The 21,579-nt window shown below is 36.5% G+C and overlaps 1 protein-coding gene across 1 annotated transcript in view; it reads right to left on the bottom strand.

Annotated features, from left to right (window-relative positions):
• Window positions 1-21,579, bottom strand: part of MMP16 (matrix metallopeptidase 16) — a 178,539-nt gene that overhangs the window by 78,424 nt on the left and 78,536 nt on the right. The window contains exons 2-3 of the mRNA XM_048939421.1: window positions 10,364-10,512; window positions 2,917-3,039 (exon numbers count right to left, since the gene is read on the bottom strand). Of these exons, the coding sequence (XP_048795378.1) occupies window positions 2,917-3,039; window positions 10,364-10,512 (272 nt within the window). The remainder of the gene's footprint in view (window positions 1-2,916; window positions 3,040-10,363; window positions 10,513-21,579) is intronic.

Here is a 21,579-nt window from a genome sequence, read left to right as displayed (position 1 = left end):
GTAAAGCATCTGAGGATATATGGCATCTAAGATATACTCTTGCCAGACAGATTTGAAATGGTGAATGTGTAGCTGTTGAACACTTTCAAAGGGCTTTACTCAGCACTGAATTTGCACCTCTCGAGTGACAGAAGAGTCAGGAAATGGCTCCACATCTATGAATTTCACAGAGCTCAACAAGTCTTATACATTTTACAAGTTAACATTAAATATTTTCTTGAAATAAGCAGCTAACATTTTAAAAGTTTGTCTTGCTGTATTCTAAAGTCTTTGGCAAAAACAAACAAACATAACAACAACAACAACAAAAATCCACAAAATACTATCAGAAAGCCTGCTATGAACTGCTGCAGCTAACATTCATCCTTTTTTTTTTTTTTTTTTTAACATACAACATACTCTTTTCTTTGCAATTACTCCTCTTGTTTAGAAAAGTCAGTCAATGCAGGTCTATGTTAAGATAACCTCAGTACACAGCATCTTTTCTCTATTGTTTATTCTGTGTTTCTATCCTGTTCTTTTCAGAGAGGTGGAAATAAGAGATAAATTTATCCTTTTTTGGAGGTTTTATTAAGTCTACTTAACAGGCACAGATCAAACTACAAGATTTGACTAGATAGGAAGGCAGAATGCAGCTGGAAACCTGCAGGTTACAAAGAGATTGAGAAGTGGCACTGAATAAAATAAAGCAGGCACAAAGCTAGAGATATGATCAAAAGTTTAGGGAACAAAGCAACTTAAAATGTCAGCCAGTTAACTGGAATTAAGCCTGTAAGAATGAAGTCATAGGGCAGGGGAAGGGAAGGAAGTATTTCTCTTTTTTTGATTGTTCTTAGTTGTTTTAAATGTTCTATATCCAGAAAGATTAGTATTGTATTATTTATTCTTTTTTTTTTTTTTTTTTTTTAACACTAAACCTTATTCGAGGCTTTACTACTTTAAGTGTATTTTGGTCTGTAATTCACCAAAAATTACTATAGGTTGTAAAAAAAATCTGTAATGAAATAGAAAATCAGACAGTTTACAAAGGAGAAGGAAAAACACGTACTTCCTGCTGATCCTGAATGCTTTTCATATATATGTATCACAGAATCACAGAGTGGCAGGGTTAGAAGGGACCTCATTCATAATCCTCAAGGATCATGAATCTCCAACCCAGCTCCCACATGCAGGGCTAACAACCTCCCCATTTAATACTAGACCAGGCTGCCCAGGGCCCCATCCAATCTGGCCTTGAACACCTCCAGGGACGGGGCATCCATAACCTCTCTGGGCAGCCTGTTCCAGCACCTCACCACTCTCTCTGTAAAGAATTTCCCCCTGACATCCAACCTAAATCTTCTCTCCTTCAACTTAAAACCATTTCCCTTTGTCTTGCAGTTATCTATCCTTTCAAAGAATTGATTCCCCTCCTCTTTGTAGGCTCCCTTTAGGTACTGAAAGGCTGCAATGAGGTCACCCTGCAGCCTTCTTTTCTCCAGGCCGAACAAACCCAGCTCCCTCAGCCTGTCTTTGTAGGGGAGATGCTCCAGTCCCCTGATCATCTTTGTGGCTCCTCTGGACCCTCTCCAACAGCTCACTGTCTTCCTTGTACTGGGGGCTCCAGACCTGGACACAGTACTCCAGATATTTTTGGTCCAGGTGGGGCCTCACGAGAGCAGAGTAGAGGGGGACAATCACCTCCCTGTCTCTGCTGGCCACCTCTCTTCTGATGGAGCCCAGGATACCATTTGCTTTTCGAGCTGCAAGAGCACACTGCTGGCTCATGTTAACTTTTTCATCCAACAGGACTGCCAGGTCCTTCTCTGCAGGGCTGCTTTCAAGGACCGCTCCTCCCAGTCTGTATAAATGCCTGTATGCACACTATGTTTAAATTTTAGAATTCAGATGAAAGTGCTTTCTTATTCTGGTCAGCTATGTATTCCATCCACATTAAATTTAAAGACCATCAGCCAGCACAACGTGCTAATCACAAAGTAGTCAGTTCTCTGTCACTTGAAGTTATACCAGTGTTTAATGTCTTAAAATAAAATTCTCCAATTAAAACATAAGCCATAGCATTGATATATAATTACTAATAAAACTCTCTTCACTGTGGTATGAAGAACAGTCTATATGGCCATTAGAGCTTACGGACTTAAAATTTAATATGTAAATAGGGTTATGAATAATGTCAGCAGTCAGTGAATTTAAAAACAGTTTTGTCCCCTTGATCTCACCCTTCTTAGAACAGAAATCCCAGCGAGGCTGAGCAAATTTTCAATCAGGTCTTGTTGGAATCATTGGCCTGTTGAAAAACTGTGTATCCTATGTTGCATACTTTATCCTGGAAAGATCAGTCTGACAGAATAGGCAACATGCTGTGTAACCTATATGCCAGACTCAGGAACTGCACAGATGTATATCCCCACATCCCAATGCCCATTACCATGTAAGCAGGAAAGTTAGGTCAGTGACTCACAGTAATGTAATCCAATTCATGGTTACTTCAGAACATACCTGACGGTATGCTGTAGGCCCCAGCATTTTACTGAGACTGGCTTTCTTCTTTAACATATTTTACATACTTGAATTAGAGATCTCAATTTCATTAGAGTGCTCCCACTTTCAGATAAATGCTCCCTGAGAAGCTGGTAAGAGGGTTGTAAGGCAAGGTTAAGGACATATTGGGTGTTAATTTGATGCTGAAAGCTTTAGAGAATTCACTGCTTACTATATGCATTGATTTTGATGAATTTTGATAAAAAAAAATTACTTAATTCTTCTGTAATTAACCAAGTATTCAAAGCACCATTTTTGTAACATATATTATCAATAAACTTCTTGAAATATTGAAATATGTTCAAAAATTTACATTTACTTTTAAAATTCAGTGTGACTAGTGACATTTATAAACCTGTGTTAGTATTTTGGTACCTGTAAGTGATATGTTTGTGTTGCCACTTCTGTCCCGTTAATGCATATCGTTTCCGACGGATGTTAAATTTAGAGTTGCCTCTTGTTTGGTCAGGCACACCACATCGAGGCTTCTTCATCCAGCTGCAAGAAATACCACGTAGTTGAAGCAACATGGTAGAAAAATCATAACCACTACACCCAACTAACAAAAACACTTAACTTTTTCCAAAGTGATAGTACTATCAAATTTTTGTCTGCATGAAACTGGCTAAAAAGAGGAAGTCATCTTGTTACCAGACATGTATTTTCTGGAGATTCATTGCTCTCAAGACATTCAGATTCAAATGTATTTGCTGTTGTTTTTCCTAGTTTTTGTTTGCTATAACCACTGAACAAAAACTTCACACCTACAAGTAGTGCATAAGTAGTAATTTGCTCTCATTCATTCAAGGTAATTATGATCTGCATTATTGCTTACTGGGGGTGATGTTAAAGTAAATACAAACAGGTATACTCAAATCACTAGTTACTAGATCAATTTTTTGTTATATGATCCTTCTATTTTGCCTCACTGACATTTTCTTTAAAAAAGCCTCAAGTTCTTCTAATCAAAGAGCCCAGACAACCATCAGAACATTGAAACCTCTAACATCGTAAAACTATTAATGTTATATATACTGTCGTACAATACTATTTATTAGTTATTACTGTCTTGTTACTATCTCACTGTCTTTCTACACAAGGAAGAGAATCAGCTCTGGAAATATCTAACTCAAGAATTCTGCCTGGGGAAAATTTGATGTTCTGCATAGAATGGATTTGAAAAGGTCTAATTCACAAACAAAAACAACCATTGTGGCAGCACAAGATTCCCCACAGAAATGCTTAGTTCTTGCAGTGGTCTTCATACTTCAAAGTATTCCAGTATTTCAAATATCCCCAGTTTGCCAAAGTTACAACATTACAAATTATCAAAAGTAAGATGAAACATTATTTCAGCAGCAGTATCACTGACAGCACTGTTTCTCCCTTGTGGTGTAAGGGCTTACTTAGCTTGATTAAAAGTAACAAAACTCAGCTGAAGCAATGTTTTTACACAAACTGAACAGCTACGGCACAATTTTCCATCAGAATAACAGTCAGATTTCAGACATTACTTGTGTAAATAAAGCACACACTCCTCTGTTACTTTTCTAGGTCACTGACTTTATTTCTATCATACCAAATAATTACTGATGTAAAAAATATAGCTCTCCTATGGTACATACCTATTCTATATTCAGGCTTGCATGAAGCACTTCCTGACCTGGCATTTAAGCAATGTTTCATAAATACATATACACAATAGCTTTATGAATGGAAGACATAGAAGTCACTTGAAATGTCATCTAATTAGAATGTAGACTCCTTTTAAAAATACGTGCAGATAATAAAACCTCAAAAAACAAACAAACAAACAACAACAACAACAACAACAAAAAAGGAACCAAGTTATTTAATCTTCTCCTGTACATATTTGAAAATTATGTATATACTACACAATCCAATGAAATCTTTGATTTTTCCATTCTGTACTCAAGGAATAAAATGTACATTGTAAGTTTTATAACTGCAACTAATACAGGAAAAACTATATTGTATATTGAATGAATTTTTCTAGACAGGCTAATGGAATATGGACTTCCAGTCAAATCAGACACTCTAATTTTTATAAATGAGCCAAGCTTGTAATGTTTCATTTGTAACTATGGATTGAAAACTATTGTTTAAATGTCTAAACAAAATCAGACTGTAGGAAAATATAAATTTTAGTGACTGCATGAAGTTGACTCTTAACCCCACTTGCATTGATACACATATCAATACACATACACTATAGCAGAATGTCAGTGGCAGCAAAAACTTTGATGGGTGATGCCTCCATAAAGTAGTGCAATAGGAGAAACCAAAATTTATACACAGTAATCAACAGTTACCTAAAATTTTGATCTGTTATCAAATATGAAACAATGATTTGCTTTAATTTCTTGTCAGAGTAACTATGGAGTATGTCTCCATAATCACAAAACTGTTGACTGTATGATGTGTTTGTAAGGACTATAACGATCTTTTTCCACTGTCTGCAAAGACAACTGTGCAAAGTATATAAAATTTATCCTACCAACATTTGCTGAAATACCCTGCAATTTTATTTCAGGTTCTTCTCATTTCTTATAGAAAGTATCAATTCAGCAAAGTAGATATGAACAGTTTCTGGGTTGCATTATTTAGGTTTGCTCAAATAATAAAAGAAAACTATAGAGGCATGTCTTAACTACAATCCAAAGCTGGCTCTATTCTTAGTGAAATATATTTTATCAAATGAGATTAAATTTTTGCTCAGACATCACAAAGCTTTTAAATGTTGTCAGTAATACATTTTCTCACTGAATCATGCATGTTAGGTCATCATGCAGTTACCATGGTTTTTTTATGGCATTTATATTATGCTTCTGAAACTGGACACTCAAATTGCAGAAGAAGACTCATGACATAGCAAGTTGTATCACCTTAACATAACAGCAAAACAAAGTCAGAAGTAATGAAGAAAAATAAACAAATAACAAATAACAACAACAAAAAAGTCTGTTCTACTTAGTCACAAAAACATCTCTGTTTTGTATAAATACATAATATACCACTTACAGTTTTAGTGTTTCATAGACAATAATTTCAAATCAATGGAATCAGTTCTTCCTCTCCCACTCCTTCCTCCAAAAAAAATTTAACTTAGCTAATGGAGCCTCAAATGAATTTGTTCTTCCATTGATTCTGAAGAGCCATGTACCTATCCAGAATATTATGCTTGCTTCCTTGCCAGTTGGCATTGGCAGGGGATTTTCCATGTTGTCATGCTGTCTATCTCACTTTATGTCCTTATGGTTACATGAGAACTGTAACTGTGGCTCATACATAGCATAATTCTCAACGTAAATCAAGTGGAGGCTTTTGAATAAGGGGTTCACTAGCTTTCAGCAACTCATCTTCAAGTGACATTTCAGGAAAGATGCAGTTTTCTCTGTTTAATGCAATGGAAGAGTTGGACTGTTAACTGATCTATGACCCAAATCCTAATTGAGCTACATTTGGCAATTGGACTTTATAACAAATTATTAGTAGTAAATTTGTGTGACAGTCAAGTCCAGAAATGAGACAAAATGTTAACAATTTCCAGAAGATAATTTACATTTTCACATTTTTTTAATGTTAAAAGTTCTTTGACCAGTGTCAAGAACATTGACAGGCCTTATTTTCACTAGGGGGAAGGCTTCTGTTGTCAGTCATTAATGCTCATGAAATTTGTGGATACTTAGTTTATAAAGTGCTCTTCCATCTGGGGTGTAGTTGACATAGAAAACATTATTTTCTATTTTCTTCTCAATATAGCTTCTTGTAGCATAATAGGACTGATGTCTTCCCTGTTCTTGAGTGCTTAGACTTTAATTATAAAAATAATATAAATATTTTTTTTTATTATTATTATTTTTTAAAGTTGCATACTAGTAATGGTTGCCTCTCTTTCATCACTGTTTCTGAACCTGTGAAACTATGTTATGCAGCAGCCCCTCAATATTAATATTTTATGAGTACTCAATAAAGAGGCTTAATTGTGACGAATGTACTCTATCTGTAGACTATGTCACGTCAAATTCTTCTTAGGTCCATTAGTTTAAGGCTTGAAGAGATATTTATGTCAAGAGAATTAAAATAGTTTAGACTCACAGAAAAGCTGAGAAGATTAAAATAAAAATATGCAGCAAAATCATAATGTTCCTCCAGTGGGGAAAAAAAAAAGGCTGAAGCTAAACTTCCCATGACTCAGCCCAGTTGTCTAACCATATTTTGTTCTTTGGGGAGTAAAGGAAGGATTAATTTTTCCCTCCTCACCTTATACCTTCAGAATAAATTGTAAATACTTAAAACGTCTTTCCAGTTTAACCATAATCAAAATTGTACAATATTTATTAAAATAAATAAATATTTGTTTAGTTGGAGATTTACTGAGTGGCTGGAGGAGCATTTTAAGAAGAAAAAAGCACTAACTACCACAGAAGGAAAATAAAGGAGAGAGTGTAAAAAATTCAGTTTGACTTTATGGCTGGAAAAACTGTAGAATTTTATTTCAGTACAGTTTACCACTGAATTGCCCTGAATCTTCTTGTGAGGAGAGAGAGACATGTTTTCTAAATGTCTTTATCCTTCTCTACTGCATTTTTACTATTATTACAGGACCTTACTGGCACTCCTCTATGTAATAGAAAGCAGTCAAAGAGTGATATATGATACTTTCAACCCTGTTACTGAAGATGCCATTTCTGCAAGGCTTCTCACTGAACATCTGCCGAGGAAACAAGACTTTATCTATATCTTTTGCACAAACCCTAACATTTATAAATAACAAAGACTGCTAAAACAATTTCTGCAGCTCAAAGTTTACCACCATTTCTTACTTTGTGACTGGTAATTAATGTAGATGCAGCAGAGATCATGGAGAAATACAATTATATTTTAATTATAACTTATGAATTAAACTTGATTAGAAGCTCTTGAGAGCACTAAAGTGACCACATTTGCCATTTATTTCTAAAGGGTGATATTAAAATAAAATCAATCATTTATTAACACTGAACAGATTTCTTCAGCATCCTATATGATACCAACCAATCTGTATACCAAGAAGTTCCTAATGTGCCCCTTAAAATGCAAAACACATTGTAGAAATAAAGACGTACACCAGTTTTATGAGAAGACAGCAACTGACTACCCTTTCTCTACTTAGTGGCTTTTTTACAGGGATGTGAAAGACCAGGAAGCCGACTGTGGGTCCATTTCCAGAAGTTTTGCATCGAGTCATTGGCTGGGTTTGTTAATATATAAGTGAATCACATACAATAGTGTTGCACTCCATGCAAATTTGAGAGAGTATTTTCAAGGGACTTGGCATTGTAATACTACTTCCATTCAGAATGTCCCTCATTTTTTACAGTATTATGATAAGATCTATTTCTACTACTCATTGTTCCTCATCCCCGGCAATAAGCATATAACAGGTTTTTCAAGCCACCTGGGAAACAAATTAAAAAACATAGCAAAATTAAGTGAATTTGAGAAGAGGGAAGATTAACACTATTCACAATTATACACGTCAAAGTTGTTCATGAGGGATTATCTGTCTCTAAGAACAACAAGCTTCCTCCAGGAGACATTTGATAATGATGCTGCAGGACATTATTTCTCTGTAAATATTCTCAAACTTGATTCCTATCAAGTTACTACAACTTCTTTTAATTGTTCATTCTTCTGCAGACTAAGAGGCACTTCGTAATCACCTTTCAAGACATGCTAGAGAAGCAAGTATGCACAAGACGAGAACATGTTTCTGTGAAGTTCCTACTGCAGTCTTTATTTGGAAATCCCAGTATTTTTTGTGATTATATTAATCAGAAAGAAAGAAATGTTAAATTGTCACATATTTCTGGCCAAAAAAAACGGTATGTATTCTCTCTATATATACAAAATGGAAAATGATTGCAAATATTTACAAATCACTGCCATAAATGAACAATTAGAAATATATAAATCCTTTGTTACGTAGCCACTTCATGTAAGGATATTCAGTTCTGTAAAATGATAGTAACATGAGGCAAACTTGAATTTAATGAGTTGCTTTTTTCTCAATGAAAATGAGACAAGTCTTTAAGAATCAGGTCTGTTTCCAGCTTGACTCAAGTTAATACAGCTCCAAATGTGAACATGTGATTTATTTGGCATAAGTTTGGCATTTGGCATACCAAAGAATTGCTGTGTGCTAGTCTATCTTTCTATGTGGAAGAAACTCGTGACTGGAAAATTCAGTTTTCAATAGCTTGTAAAATGAATGCTTTGGACTGCTGCATGGTTGTATTCCTCTTCCTCTTACATGACTGAAGAAATGAGAACAATCTTGCAAACATAAAGTACTTCCCTTTGCAATTAAATGTTTTTGTTTTTTTTTTAATTGTTTTAGCTTTTGTTTTGTTTTATCTTGCTGTCCGATGCTCTAAAGCAAGAGATGGTCTCTGCTTTACTTTTCCTTTCCTACCCTCTAGTCTCTCTTTACTTCTACCTGTGAACAGATTATTTTCCTTTTAGTGAAATATATTGCCTCTTACAAAGCTGCCACTAATGTGTCTTTATAAGGCTACAAGCAGTGGGTGTAGTAGCATTCTCTCCTCAAGGATCAATCAGTGAAGCTGTATAAAGAGCCCAGTCTTTCTACCCTGCAGGCTTGATCATAAACATACCTCTGAGCACAGCTCCCTCGCAAGGCATTTCCTGAGCCTATTGCTATTGCACTGCCTTTTTCAAGGCCCTTTAAATTCCAAAACTGAGGGATGTCTAATCGACTCACCTCCCCTTAGGGCAGCCCTAAAATCTGCTGTGCTTTATTGCTTTTCAATGCAATAATGCATGTGCCAGTGGAATAAAATGATTTTTCCAATTCTGCCAGCATTTTAGGCAGTCTCTTCCCTAAACCGTAGATGACTAAAAAATCATTCATGTCAACTACTTTACTAGAAAAGAATTTACAAAAGATGACACATCAGATTGGGGCTGGTAAGGAATTTTTTCTCCTCCCAAAAAACACTTAAGAGAAATAGGAGGAACATACTTCAGTAAGGTAAATGTTGGATGTATTATTTCAGTACGGTTTGCTTCTCAAGCAAAGTAACTTCTTCTAAAATCATCGATAATTCTTACTGTGTTTTAAATGGAATCACCCCAACACTTCAAGTCTTAAGACCTGATAAGTTTCTCTCAATACTTCTGTTACATTTCTAAAATTTGTCATAGTATAGAGTTGTTTGGAAGAGACTTTTAATCTCTTTTCAACACAATTTGTGCACAAGATCGTATGCTGCCTGCCTTACATATTTCATAATTGCAAACGGCATGCAAAATTAATCTAATTTTTCTGCATGTGAAAATGCCCACACTTGGTCTTTTGTTACTGGAAACCATGAAATGAATGGGCCATTGAAGTGTGCTAACTGTTTTGTTTCGCAATGAGGATAAGGGAATTTGGAGTAAAGATTTTCCACTGTGAAACATTTTGTGAATTCTTGTCAGTTTGGATTAGGCTTCTCCAGTTTCACACTGGACTCTTGGCCTTTACTTTAGTTAACCCTGAAACATTTTCTTTAGAATCCCATGCTCAAATGTATTCAGCAGTGGCAGCTGACTACATGCTATCATAAAATACAGCAGAACAAGATGAAAATAAAAAAGTCAAGGAGAAGCAGAAAGATTTTTGCTCCCCATCTGAAGATGGAATGCTATTTGGGTATTCTGGTCACCCTACTTTGCGTGTCATAAAGTTTTTCCATTTCTATTTTATTCTTCCTGAAACAGAAAAGTCAAGAGCAGTTCAGTACCAGTTACTTACTCAATCGTGTTCCTGTCCACTTTTCCTGTCATATTAATGCCATAGAACTGCTGCATGGCAGCTATAGCTGATTGCATGGTTTCTGCAGAGCGCAACACCGACATTCTGGGGTCAGTTGGTGGAAGGTAGCCATACTTTTGTAACCATACCTGCAATGACAAGTTCAGTGGCTATTAAATAGAAATTAGAGGTAAGTAAAATGCTCCCCAGTAATTAGTTATGTATGCTATATAATGAAATTTTTAATTCATCAAGCATAAAACCTGTTAGTGTGTTGGAGGCATTTTTGCAGAGAAGAAATTATTTATAGCTTTTATTTCTTCTCCTTTAATAAAGATTCTGTTCTTTCAAGACTTACAGTGTTTTGTACCCAGGAGTCAACTCTCTTTATTATCTGAAACTACCTGCTTCAAATATTTTTAATGTATTTATTTATTTGAAGTTACAGCTTAAGCACCAATTCCCGGCTGTATGCACTTCAAAGAATTTTAAAGCAGGGGAAATATAAAATCTACAATATATGTCACAAAGGGTACATAATAATATTCATCAACTATGATAAATTCACAATAGCTCTCACACACTTACACTGCTTCTCTATCTTCTCTCAAAGAACACAAAAAGAGAGAGAGGAGAGATTCAGTTTTCCAGGAATGTAAAAATTGCATTCTCATAAGCAAAGCAAGTGGTTGGGAGACAGGGAAGCAGCAGTCTGTGCACTTACAGGAATCTCCCTGGTAAGAGGATCCTCCTCTTCAGATCAAGACAGATTTAGTGCCAACTGTTTATGCTCTTAATTGTGTAGAAGTGAGAGGAAGAGGACATGGTCCAAATAACTGAAAGCATTATGGATTAAAGCCAATATCTTAAGTACACCTGGAAAACTCTCAGAAACATGCTGTCCTCTTGAGGCAATGTTTCACAAACAAGTAGCTGCAGTTATCCTAATGTTTCTAAGTATTCTAAAAATCTAGCCTATACAAAAGACAGCATAAGGCTTCTGAGATGATGAGAGTAATGATATATCTTTGAAAATGTCTTAGCTTCCCATCCAAGGATTGGAACACCTCCCTGTAGTGAAAAGCACACATATATTGCCACTGTATGAGCTACAGTTAGATTGCACTCCTTTCTTTTCACTGCCCACAGTAACAAATCACCTGTAATTCCGTAAGTCTGATTTTCTATTCTTAAAAAAAATAATAATAATAAATAGAAAGAAAATTATATTCAGTCACCTCTCTCAAATGTGTCATACCCCAGTTCACAGATCCAGAATCATTAAAAAACTGCATCTATCTACTCTCCCTTTATGGTGCATTGTGAGCTATGTGAGCCTCATACACACAGTTGATACACAGTCTGACACACCAAATATTGCATTTTACAGTTTTCAACCTTATGTTTAGCTGGAAGAGTCCAGTCCAGATAGCCATATTTGTTTGGCACTCCCATTTTACACAGCTAAAAAGAATAAGCTTCCCACAGAAGTACCTCTAGTAGGTCAAGTGGATCAATTTATTGTTATAGTTAACTTTATCGTGCAGTGAAAACATATTAGAGGTGAACACTGTGAAGGATCAGACTAGCACTAGATATAGGGAAAATCTTCAGGTTATGAGCTCAGCACACAGTACATACAAAAATCTCAAAAATGTCATGTGGTTCAGACAACAGAAGAATGAAATATAGACAGGATTAAGATTTAGTCTAACCACACTCACCCTCACCTTATCTCTATATACAAGAGCCATTCAGTAATGAGTAAAAAAGCATATTCAACAGACAGGATGATGCTCTTATTTCCAATTAAACCGAATTGCTACAATCTGTACTACATTCAACTTTGCTTACACTTGACTTGCGCTTTTCCACTTTGAGGATGAACTTGTGAACTTTAACTTTGTATTATTTTGTGACATCACTCAGATCATTTAGCTTATCTCTCATTTCCTGTAGGAAGTCTGCTTTTCCTTCCATTATTGGAGGATGCTCTGAAAGGACAGTTAGAGGTGGAAGGCTGGCAAGAACAATTTGATATGTAGAAACAAGACATTGGAAGCAACAGATCAGTTTGACTTAGAGAGTGTGCTTTCAGGGTAACATATAGAATTCTTTTGAATTAATATTTACAAAGAGTACATTTAAAACTGGGGTTATCTTGAGACTCATCAAGTCAGTGCAGAAAAGTCAAGAGGAAGAATGTCAGCGTGATATTAAAACAAATCATGAGTTACGGAAGAAAAATAATTCTGAACAGCATATTACTGCTGTCTAAAACAATGCCACCTTCTCAGCATGAATTTGGTGTATAGACACTCAGCAACACTCCATGACGTTCTTTTTAAATGCTAAGGGCACAGAAAACTGCTTGGTAAGCTTGCGAGGCCCTTCACAACTCAGAAACATCCCCACTGAAGGAGACAGGGATATAGGGTTATAAATAAGCAAGTTTACTGGTAGCTAAAGCTTTGGATATCTAAATTAGAAAAGTCGTAAGGAGAGTGAGAGACAAAAGAGCTTGAGGGAGTATTGCTCATGGCAGAAAAGGAAAAGACTGGATGAAGTACAATTTAGCACAGTGCTGCTGCAGACACAGGGAAAAATTAAAAAAGAGACAGCAAGAAAGGACAGTATAGCCTATTTCCTCCTTATAATACAGGATCATTGATAATCTCTCCTTAACACTGAATAAAAGGAGCAAACCGCCTCTGTGTTCAAAATAGCAAATAGAAGTCTACATATTCAAACATTTGAGAACAGTCTGAAAGCAAGTTCGTTTTTTCTGAAAATTCAGAGAAATTGGACTAAAAATGCTGGTAACTGGTAAATACTTGGAGATCAAGTCCTGATACTATTAAAACCTACTAGTGTTCTGTATTATTGTGCATCATGAAATGAAACAAAAGACAACAAATTTGATTCCTGTGTTATTCCTCAGACTCTCCAGACTTCTACTACCAGATTTTGAAGGCCCTTGGCTCAGTCTGCCAAATAAATGAAAAATGCTTCTAAGAGCTGTGCACAGTACAAATGATGGGAACTACGAACGAGAAACTTAAGTCCAAAATATAGAGGAGGAGAAAATGACAAAGAGGAGAAGAACAAGAATGAGGCAGCCACAGTAGGAGAATAAGTTAAAATAATTTTCTCACATCCTTGTAATTTTGAAGCAACCTATTTAAGAAACTATGGCCACAAGAATTTCCCATTCCCTCACTAATGTAATTAAATGTCTCTCTGCATTAACACACTTCAGTAATGATAGCACAGTGCCAGCTATTCATCTGTCACTCTGAGAAACTAAATTGTCTTGGTAAAAGGAAGTAGTGAAGTAGATCCATCTAAAATAGAAGCTAGAAGGAAATTTTTTACTCAAATGATGATGAGGCACTGGAAAAACTTGCCCAGAGAAGCTGTGGATAACTTATCAGGCCAGTGTGAAGGGGGCCCTGGACAGCCTGTGCCAGAGGGTGGCAACAGTGCCAACAGCAAGGATTTGAAACTGGATGATCTTCAAGATCCCTTCCAACCCAAACCATCCTATAATTATGTTAACATAAAATCCAGGATGTCAACAGACACTTCACACAGACTCCAGAATCAGTGTTAACTCCCATTCTTTTATGTAGTTTAGGAAGATTAAATACTGCTACTTCGAGTAGAGCTTTTGGAAAAGAGTTTTCTGCCCTGCAACAATCTGACAGTCAAGTAACCTCCCTCTTATGGTAAGCACAGAAAAACACAGCTGCAAGACAACAAGCTCTATCACTTCCCTCTCCATTACAGGGCTTCCCCATCCTACTGCTGTGAGGTTTGCCTCAGAGTTGAACCTCTATTGTTGTAGAATTGTTGAGAAGCCCATAGCTTCTCATTTTACCTGCTACAGGTGAAGGGAACTGATTACTCTTTTCCACTCTGCAGCAGCCTTTTATGTATTTGAACTCTCTTATGTGAGTCACTCCAATCTTTTTAGAATAAAGATAACCCATCTGTTTAATCTCAGAGACTTTTCATTATTAACACTAACCTGTAGCAAATTAGAAGCTAAAATTTCTCTTTACTAAACATCTGCTTGCCCTAGATTTGTATGTTAGTTTCCACTGCTGGCCCGTTCACAAACACTGGAATTTAAATGAACAGTGTTAGGTTCAGAAGAAACTGAATACTCAAACATATTGTTTTGGATGAATTAATGGAAACAAAATTAGCTTAAAACTACACATTTTGTTCTCATTTCTTGAAACTCATGTTTATGTCTCTTTTTTTTTTTTTTTTTTTTTTTTTTTTTTTTCCAGACATTTTAAAATGATAAATCCATGCTTTTCACCATGATCTTCTTCATTAGAAAAATTCCCTTACACAATTTCAGCTTCTTATTACAGAACTGTAGGGAAAAAAAAAAATTAAGCAAAAATCAGAGGTGAGGAAACCTAGAAAGATGCTAGGAGTTTGTAAGAGATACGCACATTCTGAAGCAGTCTACAGAACCCATGTGTTCAGCATGTGTTATATCACCTTCCAGATTTTGGATGTCATTGCCAATATGCTTAGGCTACTTCATTTGTTTGTTTGTTGATGTGTGTATTTCCAGCCATGACAGAAAGATCTTTTTTATATTCACTTGAATCTGATACGAATGCTGGGTTATACCCACCGTCTGGCTACAGAATAGATACAATTTCACCACTTATATGTATGCTTGTTTCCTCTAAAAGATAAAGCAGGGGTTAACTTAGAGTGTATGAAATACACCAATGAATTTCAGCCATTCAAGTCTTTACTAGTTAAGGAAAGAAGAGTGCTCTTCAAAACAGTATGTTGACACTAAAGTGTTACTGAGAACAAAGAAATCTCATATATAATAATTAAAGATGAAGCAAGATTATTATGATGATAATCAGAGTATCTGAGAACTCAGTAATTTCTATGATAGAAGAGAATTTATCAATGTATCATTAGTGTTACTAAATGACAGTGCATAGCATAAACTCCAGTGTATTTATGTTCTAAAAACCTGAAAGCTTAATAAATCAAACAAGCTAAGAAAGCATGGATCAAAACAATTCCACAAACATCTTCAGTAGTGCAGTTGCATATCCTTATTATTCATGTATTCCTGTTCCTTTCTCAGATTTTCTCATAAAAACCAAATTATTATAGATATTGGGTAAAAGTGTGAGGTTTCATAATTTCAAAAAGGTTTTGACTTCTGTTTTTTAAGGTGTTTCTACCAAAGACACTATAAGTGAAATTATTTAAAAAGCCTGTGTAATTCAGTATATATGTTTCCAAAAATACGCATTTAGGAATCTAACTTTTATTGCATACCATGGAATTTAACAGTTTATGTGCTGATGACACCTTGAAAAGAGCTTGAAGGCTGTGATATGGGCAAATAAGCTAACTCTAGAATTAGCATTTGTATAGTCAGATTACTTCTCCACATCAGCCAATTAATTATATACTCTGCTAACCTGCAATTTCCAAAGTTAATATCTGCATCAGATTTTGCATCCCATCTTGTTACTGCTACAGTGATACCACTTGAAAAACCATTATGATATTCATAAACAACTGCTGAAGTTGATGCAATATATTAGAATCTGAAGAATAATTCATCAATGTCATTTTTTCATTTCCACAATGCTTACCTTCTAGTGATGTAGTATTGCTGCAAGTTTTTAACAGCTAATGGTATGTCTTAGTTACAGGCCTAATTTCTGCATCTAATACTGACTCTTCTGTGTCTACTTGATAAGTAAAGAGCCAGACATAGCCAGATGTACATAAGTACTTGCACAGAAGAATATAGGAATTTTCTGCTGTTTTTTTCTACCTCTTAATTCTGTATCCACCAGTTCTTTATTGATGATGTTTCCTTTCTTTAACAGAAGACATCAATGTGTTTTATGGAATATAGAAAATTGTGTACACAGTGTACATTGTATATGATACCTATCTGGTGAGAAAAATCCCTTCCTACGTAATTCCCCCTTCAAGCAAAAATAAACATACAGACCAGCAGCATTCTGTGAGAATCTAACTTAGTCTACAAAAAAGACTGACAAATTATAGAACAGAACTGTAGAATCATTAAGATTGGAGATCTCTGAGATCATCTAGTCCAACCATCAACTCACCATTATGTCCACTAAACCATGTCCCTCAGTGTCACATCTACATGTCTCCTGAACACCTTCAGGGACAGTGACTCCACCACCTCCCTGGGCAGCCTGTTCCAATGTATTACTTCTCTTTTAGAGAAGCAGTTTTTTCCTGATATCCAACCTGAACTTACCCTGTTAAAACTTGAGGCCATTCTGTCTTGTCCTGTCAGTGTTACCTAGGAGAAGAGGATGACCCTCCTTTCAGGCTGTTGTAAGGGGAGGCAAAAATTTATCCCCTGAGCCTCCTTCAGACAAAACAATCCCAAAACAAAACACAGTACTCGAGGTGCTGCCTCACCAGAGCTGAGTACGGAGGGACGATCACCTCCCTGGTCCTGATATTTCTGATATAAGCCAGGATGCCATTGGCCTTAGTCACCTGGGCACACTGCTGGCTCATGTTCAGCCAGCTGCCAACAAGCACCCAGATCCTTTTTGCCACAAAGCTTTCCAGTCTTTCTGCTTCAAGTCTGATGTTCAGCAGGCACTGCAACTGCTCCAACTCCCAGGACAGATCTTGTAGCAACTCCAAGTCCCACAGCAGGCCCTGTTGTTGTTCCAACCCTCACTATGAGCCCTGTGTCTGCTCCAATCCTTCTGATGGATCCTGTGGTTGCTGTAACCTCCTGATGAGCCCCCTGTGGTTGCCCTGACCCTCATGACAAGCCATGTGGTCACTCCAATCCTGTGATGGGCCCTGTGGTACAACCAGAGAGCCAAACAGTGACTGTATCAGCTGTGGCAACAACTGTCTTCTTGCCAAAGAAAAGACAAAGCACAAGCATATAACATTTATTTTTCATATGACCTAGCTCTTCCTCACGTAGAAATGTGCCTATTTCTTTTCTTCTACGACAAAAAACTCAAAAAAGCAATTCACATATTATTTTGTCATGATCTCAGATACATTACTATCTACAATTTCAACATGGATTCAAAAATTCATAATAAGGTCTTAAATAGAAGAAGGCTGCAGGATATGTATATGTTGTAGACTGCACTACAGTAAATACTGAGATGTAGTCCTAAAACCTGCAGAGTTGAGCTCACAGTGAGCCAGAGGACAAATTATGCTTCACTGACTTCACTGTTGCTGCAGCTATATTAAATCTACATTACATTTTAGTTAAGGAATTTCCACTCTTTTAGTATGTATATTTTTACATTTTTTCCCGCGTTCTTTCTACAAAACAAACAGGAAACTGAATATCCATATTATATAAGTCTTAATAAGAAACAAGATTTGCCAGTATATGTTTATGTATATCTCATCCCATATGAAATCATGAGAGAGATTAGAGTGTGGAATTTCCTCATGAAGTATATGGTGAATTGTAATTCCACTGCAAGTCAAGACTGCAAAAGGTTAGTCCTACTAACCAGGTCTGCCTGGTTAGTAACCTAAAACAAAGAAGTGGTGCCAGCAGGATGGCAAAATATATTAAAAAGTGATGCTTTTCCCCAATATTTATGATTATTATTATTTTAGTTTAGATGTGCTAAATCTTTTGCTTTACTGCCATGGTTGTGCATGGAAAAAAAAAAAAAAAAAAAAAAAAGTAACTTGAGAGAATTGGAATGAAAGAAATAACCAGTAAATAGAAGAAGTAGGATCTGCATGTAATGCTGTGCTTGAGAGACTCTGAATTACACTTGGAAAAGGGGTCTGATATTACTCAGTTCCAAAAGCAGGAGTTACATTCTTTATTCACTACTGAGTGTCTGTACAGAGAGGGAGGCGTTAGTGTTACAACAGACTATGACACAAATTTTTGCCCTGGAAAAAAACTCTCTGTACCTTGATCATTACTCATAATAGTATATATACATTTTTATTGCTGACTGCAGAAAATAAACTTACTCAATAGTTTCTCAGGGAAATTTTCTCCAGTCACTAATAGAAATCTCTGGAGAAGTCTGGCATGGACCCAAACCAGTGGAAACACTTCCATAAATAAAACTAACAGTTCTGGTAGATGTAAACACTCCCTCATACAGTGTATGTCTGGAAACACTGTCCATACATCTTACTAGAATTTCTATAGCTTCTTTGAAAACATGAAATGCTCTGCAATGCTAAAGATGTTGTGTTGAATAATCTGGCTGGGTAAGTCATGACTGCTTCAGAGAAGAATCTGAAGCTTCAGGGGCATGAAAACGATGAAGGCGCTAAAGCACATCTCTTAGAGGAAAGACTGAGATAGCTGGGATATCTGGAATAGAGGAGGTTTAGAGAGGATCTCAATAAAAACCTGAAGGGAGGGTGCAAAGTGGATGGAGCCAGGCTCTATTCAATGTTGCCCAGTGCTAGGAAAAGAGGCAATGGGCACGAAATGGAACACTGGAGGTTCCAGGAATCACTTTTTTACTATGTAGGTGAGATTGAGGAGACTCCCACCTTGGAAATATTAAAAACAATCTGGACATAGTCCTGGACATACTTCTCTAGGTGGCCCTACTTGAGCAGGGGTTGGACCAGATGGCTCCAGAGGTCCCTGCCAACCTCAACCATTCTGCAATTCTGCAGTTCTGTGATTTTTAACTGAAGAATTCCGAAGACTTGCAGAATCCTGTTTATACTGGTTGAAATGATGGAAAAATCTCCGAGGGATCAGAAATCCATATAAGTAATGACCAGTATTTTTACTGCTTTTTGTTTGTTTGTTTCTTTTGTTCCCTCCCTCTCCCTCTGAAATCTGTTGTAGCAACTAAAATAATTCCAGACTCTTTCTCATATGATCAAAGAAAAAGACGATAAATTCTTTTACTGTATATGGTACTCCTCATTTGAAACAAATGTATAGTTTAGGTCACAGAAAGAAGAGGTGCAAGCACAAATGTCCCCTAGGTCTGATTCAAAACAGCAATTCTTACAGACACTGATCAAGTGACTGCACAGCAAAACTTTATTTTTCTATGCCCTCTATGCCCATAAGGCACACACACTACTCCTAACATGAGGACAAAAAAAGGATCAACACTAATCATTAGTGTTCATGCAGTAGCAAGTAGATAGTTTGCTATAAGAAGCTAGAGATTCCTATGATGCTACTCTGGACAAACTAAGAATGAGAGTAAATTCCTTCATCAGAAACAGATTCTCTCTAGATTAATGCAAAATGAAGAAATAACTTAGAGGAAGGAGAGAATGCAAGGTCACATGAAAAGGATAATACCTAGTGTAGAAGAAACACAGGCAAATGTTATAGGAGGACTGCTTGAGAAGTAATGCCTCCGATTTTATTACCATGGCCCATGATGCTGGAGGTAAATGGTGGTATGGCAATAGAGGTTGAACTTTTCTACCAATATTCCATTACATGTTGTTGCTGTGTGACAGACAGCAGCAGAGACAGTCTGACAAAATGGCATCTGACATAAAGCAAAGGTGTGCAACTGAATTTCTACACTGGGAAAAAATGGTGCTCACTGACATACACTAATGTTCCCTGAACATTTATGGAGATTGAACAGTGGATTTATAATACAGTGAGGTGGAGGATGGTGCATTTCAGCAGTGGTGGTGCAGATCTTTATGTGTGGAGCTGTACAGAGGGATTTTTTTCATCACTGGTGAAAATGCATAGCTAATGGCAGTGACTATGTTGAAAAATAATGTCTTGTAGCTGAGAATTTTCTCTATCAAATAGTGTTGTTGTGCTCTTTATATCTATTGTAGTTTCCATGGAAATAAATAGGGAGCATTAATTTTGAAGCAACCCAAATATGTACAATGGATGCTGAGTCATTAAATCTATTATGGTTTAATCTGGCAGGTAGCTGGCAACCTCACAGTTGTTTGCTCAGTCCCTCCTTCCCAGTGGGATGGAGCTGAGATCTGGGGATAAAAACAACAGATTTGAACTTGTCAGTTGAGACAAGACTATTTACTAAGATAAAGAAAAGGATAATAGTTATGACTATATATATATGTTCATATGAATGAGGAATTGCTCACTACCCCCCAAATGATGTCCAGCTCACCTCCTCAGCAGCAGAAGAGACAGAGATGAAATCTCACCCCCTTCAAAACTCCTCCAACATGATGTCACGAGATATGGAATATTCCTTTGGCCAGTTTAAATCAGCTGTCCTAATTCTGTTCCTCATCCCCCTTCCCTTCCCAATTCTCCATAAAGCTTTCTTTCTACATTATCTGTTCTATAGCAAATTTTATTTATGAATCTGAAACAAAAGAAGTACCTGGTTGCAACTTTGCTACGTTTTTGCCTAACAGCTAAGCAATCTGTTTTCTAGAATACATTTTGCAAGAATTGTAGTCTACTCTTAAAACCATCAGACGGTTTTTGTGGCATGGAGAATGCCCACAGGATCCCATAAGCTTCAGTCCCTATGAGTCCTTTTATTTGTCCCTCCCAACCTTTTCTCTCTCTTCTTTTTTGCCTCCTTCTCTTTTCTCTGGGAGGTTCACACCTGGAACATTCTTGATCTTTTCTCAATTGATTTTTTTCTTTTTTACTGATTTCTAAGGCTTGTCATTTGTAAGTGCTTGGTTCATTGGGATAGCTGGGTTCCAGAACACCGAGGGACAGGCTAAGGTGACTAGCATATATCAAATGATGAGTGGCGTCAGAACAGTCCTGGTTGAGCCACAGGCCTGTTATGTGTTCCTGGGAAAATCAGTTGAATTTCTTGGCAGCAAAAATAAGTACAGGTAATGCTTTCAAACTTTTCTCATCACGGCACTGCAAGAATCCAGACAGGTCTTGGAATGCATAAAATGCTATCTAAATGCAACTGTCAATTTGTGGTATCTCAAGGACAGCAAGAGTTCAAAGTGATTCTCTCATCACGCTCCTGAAGATTACGCAAAGTTGAAGAATAAACCCCACCTTGTCATTTATTTGGTATTAGCATCTTTGATCCCTGTACTTTGCAATAACTCACCTGCAAGCTGATTATTTTAGACTAATCCATTTATGCATTGCCAGCATTATTTTGAGTTATTTTGACAATATTTTAGTGTAGTTATTTCTTCCATTTTGCTATTTTTAGAAGTAAGCTAGGAACTAAACACCAATCAAA

Source organism: Lagopus muta, chromosome 3 (genome assembly GCF_023343835.1).
Source record: "Lagopus muta isolate bLagMut1 chromosome 3, bLagMut1 primary, whole genome shotgun sequence".
Taxonomy (NCBI): domain Eukaryota; kingdom Metazoa; phylum Chordata; class Aves; order Galliformes; family Phasianidae; genus Lagopus; species Lagopus muta.
The sequence above is the reverse complement of the archived record's forward strand: the minus strand, read 5'-3'. Positions and strand labels throughout refer to the sequence as shown.